We start from the raw sequence: 10,819 nt of genomic DNA, 5'->3' as shown, positions 1-10,819 counted from the left end.
GCGATTTATTTCCCAGCTGTTTACCTTCACAGACATAACCGACTGTTTTTGTAACTCGTGTGTTTTTAAAGTAAACTTGTGTGTGAATGAGAATTTAGTTTAGTACTCACATCCTGTGACAGCCGCTTTCTGTCAGTGTGCACTCAGAAAACCTTATATCAGAAGTTTAAACTCATATGGTTTAAAACGCATGATTTCAGCACGATAAACATGATAATCAGAACCAAAACAGATGTTTTTTTAGCAGGTACGAGCTGTAATGGCCCAGCTCTATTCTGGAAAAGGGGGCGGGGAGCAGCAGCTCATTTGCATTTAAAGAGACAGGCACGAAAAAACAGCTCATTTCTGCTTCCACTCAAAATAGGCATTTTCAAAATGATATAATAAATTATCTGTGGGGTATTTTGAGCTGAAACTTCACAGACACATTCTGGGGACACCAGAGACTTATATCACATATTGTAAAAAGGGGCATAATATGTCTCCTACAAGTTAAACTAATGTTCTGACGAAATTAATATGAATTATCCATAATATTAGGCTTTAATGATATAGTATTCAACAGTTAACAGGAATTAAACAAAATGCCATTCCATTAACTGACTTTGTGGTTAAAAAAAGAGTGTCAAAATAAAACAGTATTAGTGTATAGATTCAGGCAAATTTATGTCTTTACAAAAGTTGTCATATAATGAAAAGTCAATTTTCACTTAAACAAATAAGCATAAAGGGGGATATAAAATGTTATATTAACAAAAATAATATTGAAATGATAAAACAGTTTGATAAAAGTATGCAGTGTACCATAGAGCTAACGTTTCGTTGCTTGAAACCAAAATAACTATCAGTACGTGCCAAAATAACCATCTATAACGGAGTTAAAAATTCTGGAACGAGATCAAAGCGAAATGTTAATTGTTAATGTAATTCATTCAGTACCAGAATCCATTGATGGAAACAAATTTAAATAATAATAAAATCAAAACATGTTTTACTCAATTGATGTGTGTGCCATGCATTTTTATGAGTATTAGAATAAATGTGCATGTTTTTAGCTTAGCAACATGCTAACTCTGTTGAAATCACTTTGTGTTGTGTATAGTTGCTGCTTATATAGAGTGTTCAATCTGTCAGTTATAAGATTCCATATTTTAGGATATTACTATCTTAGAAGGCAGTTGCCAATTTAGTCAGTTGGGTAGCTCATTGATTTTTGAACAGACTCTGTGTGTGCATATTTTACTACAGATTGTTTTGTGAAACTTTTACAATGTAAAGCAAGATTTGCAGGTTGTTATTGAAAGATGAGGCAACATCAACGACTGTACACCGAACCTTGTTTCTCATGTCACAAGCGAGGACATTTATGTAGGCTACATAGATATATTAAAGGTAAAGCAACAAAAAAGAGAATATTTATTGAGTGCTGCAGAAATGAGTCCTAAAACCCAGAAATGATTTAGCATCCCAAAGTCAATAGGATTTTTTTTTGTTAAATGTCTGATAAGGTCTGAGAAGGAGATAACGTAAGAGTTTGTGTGTGTGGACCCAGAGTATAGTACTTTGTACAACCTTGTAATTATATTTCTCATGTACTGCTATTTTGGGTTGAATAGACTGAGAATATCCAGGTGAGGATACATAAGGATGCAGTAGGCGATCATCCAGAGGAACAGAAGCACATGCACCTCATAACTAGTTAGGTCAAGACCCCCCTTCCTAAAACACACAAGAAGAAGGCAGAATGAGACATACTGGTTATTTTTTTTCGAAACAACCTAGGTTAATTAAAAATAAATAAATAAAATAAAACATGCCTGTGGGGTGACATTTTTGGGGTGAGATAAAAATATATTTGCTAAATCAGCAATGCCATTTTAGCTTGTATGCTCAAGTCTTTGAACTCTTTCTTAGTGACTTGCATTTTACGGGACTCACACCAGAGCGCTTTGCATCACAAATGCATTGTTGAACCGGGTGAGCTGAAGAGCAAGTTTACTATATCACAAAAGCCATAAATATGGAATTGGTAATGTGATGCAAATGTTAAAAGGTATTGCTTTACAAATAATGCACTATAATATTTTTTTTGAGTTCATAACATAGTACTGTGTTAGGAACAGCACAAAAATAAGTCTTTATTCAATTGAAAATCTGCCCTTGTGATCTTAATTAGCATAAAAAGGGTTAAGTTCCTTAATCATTAATGTTGTTGCTGTTTTACGGCCCCTAGTGTTCATTTCAGCTGAAAACTGCAGTGAAATGTATCTATAATGTGTAATGTATGTGCATTTTTGGGGCTTTGCAAAAATGTAATAGAGGCATGTATTTCCAATGAGCATACACTCTAAAAAATCCTGGGTTAAATACAACCCAGTGCTGGGTAAAATATGGACAAACCCAGCGATTGGGTTGTTTTGACCCAGCGGTTGGGTTACTGCCCAGAAGGTTGGGTTAAACATTTAACCCAACTGTTGGTTGAAAACAACCCAATAGCTGGGTTTGCCCATATTTAACCCAGCATTTTTTTTTGAGAGTGTAGCTTGTTTCAAAACTACTTTCAATTGAACAATGCAACAAAATGTATGTAGAATATAATCCAAACCTCTGTGAAACTGCAGGTTCTCCTGTTATTCTATCCAAAACTCTTTGATCCAAAACATTGTTTTGCTCATATTGGTCATTATCTGATAGACCATCCTTCACTGCACCGGGGAAAATGTCCTCTCTGATTTTTTCCTTATCTAGACCATTTTTCACTGGTGACACAAATGCATCATCAACACCATCACCGTGAGTCAGATTAAATGCATCTGAGTAAATACTCTCCTTCATTTTTAATGAACAGCCCAAGTCCAAATGTTCATTGGTAGATGATATTGGTATATTTTTACCAAATTGCTTCATCAGCAAAGAGTCAGAAGCAGGTGAAAATGTTTCTAAGGCACTTTTGTCGTCACCTGACCCAGTCAACACATCTGTGGGCTTTAACTGCCTCTGTGTCTCACAAAAATGACACAATGAGTTTATTTCACTTCCTTGAGATTCAAATGTACTGGCAAACTCTGTTCCCTGTGCATCCATAATTGTATTTAATTCAAGGTCAACATCTGTCTCTAGTTCAGCGTCTTTATGGTCCAGCTCTAATATATAGCTATATGCATCCTCTTCATCTGAATCCAGCATTGGCATAGCATAAACAGCCTCTTTTGAAACCTCTGAAGAGTTCCCATCATTATCCAGGCTTCCCAAATAGCCTTTCTTCCATGCTAAAGAGTCACAACACTGCCCCCCAGTGGAGTCTGGCAGGGATTGCCCATTTGACCAGCTGGAGCTCTTCATGGTGAGGAAATGTTCAGACAGAGCAGCTAAACCCACAGGGTTGTCTGAAGGACAGGCAGGCAGTGACTCTGAGCTGAGCTCTTGATCTCCAGTATGGTAGGTTTGTTCCTCTTGGCTGGTCTCAGAAGAGTTATGAAGCCCTCTCAAAGCTTCAGCAGAGATATTAGATGGTAACATGCAGCTAACTGAATCAGTCCAATGTCTGTCGAATCTTTCAATGAAATGTGGTGTGCCTCGAGAGGAATCTGTCGATGCACTGTCCTGTGAATGAGTCAGTGTTATGGGATTAACAATATTTTACTCAGACAGACCATTCATTCATTCATTCATTCATTAGACATAACAATTTTAAAATGTCTTTGTTCTATTGTAGTACATTACGCTATTTTAGTATGGAAGTCTGTTTCCACCCAAAAATGAATAAATATATAAATAAATAAAAAAGGCAATTTCAACTTTGTCATAATTGCTTGACTTGATTCACTTATATCTCACAACTGTGGTTTTAGATGTTGCTAATGTGAATATATCTCTTAAATGTGACATTTATAAGAGTCCCGTTTGTAACTTCATATCTTACAAAGTGGCTTCATATGGTGCAACTGCACTTTCATTTTTCATAAATGTGACATAATATCCACTACATGGTCTTATCTCTCATAATGCAATTTTATTTTAAACTTTACCTCATAATTAACTTATTTTTTTGCAAAAAAAAGTTGAAAGTAAAGTAACATTATGAGAGATAAAGCCACGTTGTGGATATGATTTTACTTTTATGGAGAAAAAAAAGTGTTTTTAAGCATATTCATGTGTTGAAAACGCTTACTTTTATGTTCGTAGATACAATGAATTCAGGAGGCCAACTCGAAACTGGAGTCAAATCTGTGTGGGCAAATCTGTCGCCCTCTCACAAAATTAATTTGCATGGATTCCTATTGAAATCACTTTTTTTATTAAGTATGCCAAACTATAGATAACATGACCACACCTTTGAATTTCCACGGGCGAAATCCAGTCATTTCAATACAAATCCACACATGATTACATATCTGCCCACACAGATTTCACAACAGGTCACACTGGTCACACAATTTTGCTGCATTGCCCAGCTAAAAGTTGCTTGGTTTAAAGTGACTTCTGTGTGAGCGGTGCTTTATACATCGGTACACTATTTACAATAGACCTTTTTTGTCCTGTGAAATTTTGTTGAAATTTCACTAATGTGAACACACCTTCAGTCTTATTGACATATGTAGTCACAATAATGCTATCATTATAGATAAGAAAGCCTTAGTGTGCTTTAATCTTCTTCTCAATCATTCAAATAAAAGATAAACATATCCTCACCTCATCATGGCCTGGACAATATTCAAGAAACTGGGCTACATATGTGATGACAGACTGCTCATCTGGTGAATGCACTGCAAGATCTAGTGGGAAAGAAAAAAACAAATCAAGTCAAATAACCAAACACACCTGCTTAATGTTACAGCAGGGTTCCAGTCTGCTTTGAAGATGAATCCCACAAAAAAAAAAAAAAAACATTCTGCTTATATTTGCTATCACTAACAGTTACAAAGCTAAAAGGCAACTCAACACTTTGCTATACAATTCTCAGGCAACATGACTGGTAGTACAATAGTTCTGCAGTAAAATTCCTGCTTATGCATTTTCATTACGTGCTTATTTCTGAAGTGTGAAAGCAGGTCATACAGCAATTTAGTACGTTCCCCTAGAAGGCGCAAACAATACTCAGCTATTCTTCAAAGAAAAGCTAATGGTTTGTTTGTGTGTTACCATCTGGATCCAGCAGTGGAGGAATCCCCAGCCACTCATTCGCTGCTGTGAAGGCTGTCTCCATATTTAGTCGGGGCTCAGAAGACAAAGCTTTCCTCATGTCCACAAACTGAGGACAGAAGAATTTAACCAGAGCCAGAAATGCCAATCCACTCCTCCAGCTTTTACCAAAATCGCAAATTTCTACCCCATATCTGAAGGAAAAGATTGAAATGGCGAGGCTGAATGAATTATGGAAGTTCATCCAATTCATAGATTACCCTAAAAATAAAAGTTCTATAATAATTTTATATTGCATGTTGTTCCAAACTTATATTACTGTCATTCTTCTGTGGAAGTTATTTTTTTCCCATTAAATTAAATCTAATAGGGACAAAAAATAATTTAAAAAACACCATAAAAGTATCATAAAAGTGGTCCATGCAAGGTCTTCTGATAGCTTTGTGTAGCTACAGACCAAAATATATATTTACTGAATATCTCAACATCCAGCTAAGACAAAAAAAATCGTTTGAACTGGATCGCAAAACCACTCTGAATGATTTGTTCATATTGATTTAGTTCTTGATTTCAACTTATTCATGATCATAAGTTACAGTTTGCTGGAGAATGAGATTATAAGTGAAAATGGAAAGCTATTGCATAACTTTTGGAAAGTCATCACAATTAAAAGAACCAAAGACTTAAACTACTTCAGTCTGTGTGCATTGAATTTATTTAATACACGAGTTTCACAATTTGAGTTGAATTACTGAAATAAATGAACTTTTCCATGACATTCTAATGTACTGAGATGTACCTGTATAATGAAAAAGAGTCATATCTACCACTTTTATGATGCTTTTGTTGTGCTTTGCATTTTTTATTTTATTTTATTTTTTTAAGTTTGAAAGCTACAGTCTCCATTGAAATTTTGTGGAAAAGAGTGATCGGGACATTCGTCAAACTGTCTTCTTTTGTGTTCCACAGACACAAAAAAAGATTTAAGTTACGGCGAGTTTATTAGGGTGAGTATATGTCTAATATTAATTTTGACAAAAAAAAAACATCTTTCAAATGAACAATTTGATGTTTTGCATTGAGAAACACATTTCAAGACTTTATTGTGGCTCAGTAAATGAATTCACTTACTTTGCAGTACAGTTCTGTGCCCAGTTAAGCAGAGTCTTTATGGCTGTACCGCGGTATTTGAGATTTCGAGATGACCTTTTGCCTTTTGAGGGTAGAGTGCCAAAACTGTCATCCCCAGGTGATGCTGGAGAACTACGGCCTGAAGAATCACTGCCACAAGGTAATGACAGCAGACTGAAGGTGGATGGAAACTTCTCCAGGCTTCCTGTGACCTGTTTAATCTTAGAATGGGAAAATGATTTAGAATCACAATAACTCACATGATCAAACACCCACTCAAGAACAGTGGATCCCTTTCATCGCCATTACACAATGATAGTGTGCTTTACCTGATAGTACACAATGATGTTCCAGATTAGCCTGAGAACAACTGAAGGATTGCCATCGGCAATATCATTAGCGTCAATGTTTATAAGGCTAACCTGTGTAAAAATAATATAAATGATTACATTTATATTTATATCACACAAAGATATGGAGCCCTCCACATGACATCAGTAAACATAGATGTTGACCATGTTTTACTAATTAAATCCCTTATTTTAGTTAAATCATTGTTAAGTTGTATTGATTTGTTTCCTGGTTTGAATTCAATTTACCTAAAATGAGGAAGATAATTCATATCGTGGGGTGGGAATTTTTTTTATTTATTTATCATTAATTAACGTATGGACAATAAATGAATAAATAAATAAATCGCACATAAAAATTAAAAATGCAAAAAAACATCAGGACTTACATTTCTGTCCTCAAGGAAATCCAAGACCTTGGAAATATTGTTTAGTCTGAAGATGCGATGTGGAAATGGCCTGAATTTATCAAGCTGAAGAACATGAAAAACACTTCTAGAAAAGCTGCATCTATGAATGATAGATTTATAGTGATCAAACTTTATCTTTTTCAGTATTATATGTGATGACAAACCATATTAGAGCCTGACAGTTCCTCTAGAAGAGCCATGAGAATCTTTCCATCCTGAATATCAGTGAATAAGTTATGAACCTGTAAAGGTGGGTCACACTGCAACACCGAGAGAAAAAAACAACAACATGGTACTTTTTTTCAATACTTTTGTTGTAGTAATATGGTAAAATGTCATGCAAAAAGAAGACAATTCTCACTCTCTTCAAATGCATGTTTATCCACTTGGTAAAAGTTCTCTCTTGGACTGCTTGCTTCTCATCTGTAGATAAATAAATGAGGGACCATGGACACATGGAGTTAAAGTTTAAAGTGCTGTCAGTGACATGCTGTCATTTCAGAAGATTTTAACAGGTTTAGCACAGGTGGGAACAGGTATAAGCAGGTTCACTTTCATTTTAAGACACATGCACCGAGAAAAATAAATGAGGAAGTTTGTCTTTAAAAAAAAAAGTTTACCTTGCAAATCATGTTTTCTTTACAATTACACTTTACATTTCCATTGCAATTTGTTTCAAATATAATGTATACAATAATGATGAAAGATATATAATAGTATAGCTGTGCCAGAACTGCAAACAATACATTTTACGATATAATTTAGCAAACTTGGAGATTAAAACGTGCTGAATATTGTTTATCCTCAAAGAAAATATCCACCCAAAATCGTCAGTGTATAAAAAATACATTATAGGAACTGTACATGTAAATTATGCATATACATGGATTCTCCTACCTTGGGTTTTTTGTGCGCACTTCTTGTCTTTCCCAACATGTTCATCTCTCACACTCAGTGTTGAGGACATCCTGAACAGGACCAAGGCAATTTCTAAAAGTCACTAATACACTCCATGCATAGCTAAAGAGGAAGATTTGAGGAAGTCATGGGTTTGAGAAGTGTTTTTGAGCGTCAGCTCCTGCCAGCACACGCCCGCCTCCTCCTTACACCTGCATTAACCTGAGACAGCTCCTCCAAACCCTTCACTGCCTTAAGCTAATATTTTGTATTCATGCGTAAGACATAGTTTAGCTTTTATGTGTTGACATTTTATCCATTCACTTTTAACAAATAAAACAAGTGGATACTTGAATGATGGTTTGTTCATAGCATAACTACGACTGTTCAAGTTTCTTTTTTGCAAAAGCAAATCTTAATCCTCATCATCAAAGGATATTTTTAACTCCGTAATGGTGTACTGCTGAAAGTCTGTGACTCTGTGGTTTTTGTTGCATTATATAGTGAGCCAATGTATTAATACATTTAAACATGTCAGGTTTTACAGTATAAGGGTTTATGAAGGTAAATTAAATACTTTTTAAAAGACCAAGTGAAGAAAAATTAACAAGTTAAATGCACTCAGAATTGTTGCATTAAACACTTAAATCTCCATTTCTTTTACTATATTTTCTAAAAAAAAAAAAAAAAAACAACACTACAATATGGAAACTTTTACATAGGCTACCTTATGATCACAAAACATAAAAAGTGATGTTCTTACTCAGCGTTTTAGATTGTTTTAAAGTACAAATGTCTAAAAATTCTTAAATCAAGATATGTTGATTTTAAGTGTCGATATTTACTTTGGAAAGCAAAACAATAACACTCAGGAAGATTATTGTTTACAGTGCACGCCATACTTAAAGCCCTGGTTTTATGAATTTAAAACTTTCTGCTCCAATTTAAGAACTATTTTGTGGCCATAATTTGTGAAACGGCAAATTAAGACTTTTTAAGACGCACAGAAACCCTAATAAACACTAGAACTAGTTTAAATATGAAGAGTTCAGATGCAAAAGCCTCTAAGTACATCTGACGGTTTTCTTTAAAATTACCATTTCTTTCTGACTACTATGTATAGGTTTCTATGCAAGTACTGGTACTTCTGAATGGGTTGAGGCTGGGATTTAGTGCATTTGAAGTGAAAGTACTTGATGAACATATACTATGTGTGGAGAGCATTCACTCAGTATTGTTATCAAATTTTTGACCAAAATGGCTTTTAGAGGCTTTTGCATTGGAACTATTCATATTACGCTTAGACATGACACTTTCTGAATGCCAAATGTTAGTTAAGGCAGTGTTTCCCAACCCTGGTCCTGGAGGCACCCCAACACTAAACATTTGGCATGTCTCCTTTCTCTGACACGCCAGTTTCAGGTCTTGGGAGTCTCTACTAATGAGCTGATGACCTGAATCAGGTGTGTTTGATTAAGGAGACATGCAAAACGTGCAGTGTTGGGGTGCCTCCAGGACCAGGGTTGGGAAACACCGAGTTAATGTAGGCTAGTCAAAGTGATGAACAACACCTGTGTGAACTTGAGGAGAACTACATAAGCCACCCTCAAGCAGTTGGTTCACAAAACTATTTAGTTTGTTCTAAATCACTCCTATCTGGTTAAGCTTGTTATAGGCCCTGCAGCACAGGTTGTACAAAGTGGCTTATTTTGCTGAATGCAGCCTTCCTAATGAACCACAATGAAGACAATTATGGTTTTACTCAAGTAACAAACTATTTTGCTTGCAAATTAAATGTGCATTGGCTAAATTTAGATACCTCTGAATGATGCATTTACAATTGACACAAACATGACGCAAAACTACAAAAAGCCTTGCATAAATATTTTATTGGGGGGGGATGGGGTAAAGAAAAGGCAAATATATATGGGGTCTATTAAAAATAAACATTATTGAGCTGATGGTGATCAACGGAGGATTAAGACTTCAAATTTAATCCGGACAAACCTACAGATATAAAGGAGAGAAACAAAACACAAATGTTAGTCCGAATTGATCAATGCACAGTGTTGGGGGTAACGCGAGTTACGTAATCAGATTACTTTTTTTCAAGTAACTAGTAAATTACTTTTTAATTTACAAGAGAATATCGGAGTTACTTTTTCAAATAAGTAACGCAAGTTACTTTTTTTTCCAATTTATTGATTGAATCTCTCCTGTCCCCATGTTGAGAGAAATCAGATGTTACTGTAGTTCTAAAATAAATATGAATATGCATTAATTCATCTCACTCACAAAAAAAACAACAAGATTCAGTATTCCTCAATTAATTAAAAAAAATGCAACTCAGAATGACACAAACCTGCAATAATTAAATGCTATTTCCACAAAAAGTAACCGAGTAACGTAATTCGTTACTTTTTTATGGAGTAACGCAATATTGTAATGCATTACTTTTAAAAGTAACGTTCCCCAACACCGTCAATGCAGGATTTTGCCCCTGTCTTTTCTCAATGTACAACACAACGTTTAATTGTGGCAATTCAAAGTGTCTGAAAGGCGCGCTTCTCCTCACAGACAATATCTGAATGCCGCTACTTTACTCTGCCTGAATAGAGGATCTCATAATTATAGATTCTGATAATAATAGATGTCAAGTCATTATGAGAAACCATCTCATAATACTTAGAAACTGTCTAGAAACCTTATAATAATAACTTAATTTCTCATTAATATCTCGTAATAGTGACTTAACATTTCAATAATAATGAGAAACTTTCATTTAATAATGCCTTTTGTTTCTCATAAAAATTCTAAATAATAAGTTAGTTTCTTTTTACTTTGAGATGTCAAATCATTGTCTTGTAACAATAAACTCTCATAATAATT

The 10,819-nt window shown here is 34.9% G+C and overlaps 1 protein-coding gene across 1 annotated transcript; it reads right to left on the bottom strand.

Annotated features, from left to right (window-relative positions):
• Positions 1-898: 898 nt before the first annotated feature.
• On the bottom strand, positions 899-8,156 carry clmnb (calmin b). The gene is made up of 10 exons (XM_016267849.1): positions 7,931-8,156; positions 7,395-7,456; positions 7,198-7,293; positions 7,013-7,096; positions 6,603-6,695; positions 6,274-6,494; positions 5,143-5,336; positions 4,693-4,775; positions 2,606-3,603; positions 899-1,719 (listed from the first exon to the last, which is right to left on the bottom strand). The coding sequence occupies exons 1-10, from the start codon at positions 7,998-8,000 to the stop codon at positions 1,599-1,601; spliced, it is 2,022 nt and encodes a 673-aa protein (XP_016123335.1). The 5' UTR covers positions 8,001-8,156; the 3' UTR covers positions 899-1,598.
• Between the last annotated feature and the right edge of the window lie 2,663 nt (positions 8,157-10,819).

This window comes from Sinocyclocheilus grahami, unplaced genomic scaffold (assembly GCF_001515645.1).
Source record: "Sinocyclocheilus grahami isolate Dianchi unplaced genomic scaffold, SAMN03320097.WGS_v1.1 scaffold40.1, whole genome shotgun sequence".
Taxonomy (NCBI): Eukaryota; Metazoa; Chordata; class Actinopteri; order Cypriniformes; family Cyprinidae; genus Sinocyclocheilus; species Sinocyclocheilus grahami.
The sequence above is the reverse complement of the archived record's forward strand: the minus strand, read 5'-3'. Positions and strand labels throughout refer to the sequence as shown.

Bases quoted from the DNA above. Each gene is read 5' to 3' on its own strand.
- clmnb (XM_016267849.1), bottom strand. From the start codon at position 8,000: ATGTCCTCAACACTGAGTGTGAGAGATGAACATGTTGGGAAAGACAAG. The intron at 7,457-7,930 runs GTAGGAGAATCC...ATTTATCTACAG, and splicing joins GTGCGCACAAAAAACCCAAG to ATGAGAAGCAAGCAGTCCAA. The intron at 6,495-6,602 runs GTAAAGCACACT...TCCCATTCTAAG, and splicing joins ACATCATTGTGTACTATCAG to ATTAAACAGGTCACAGGAAG.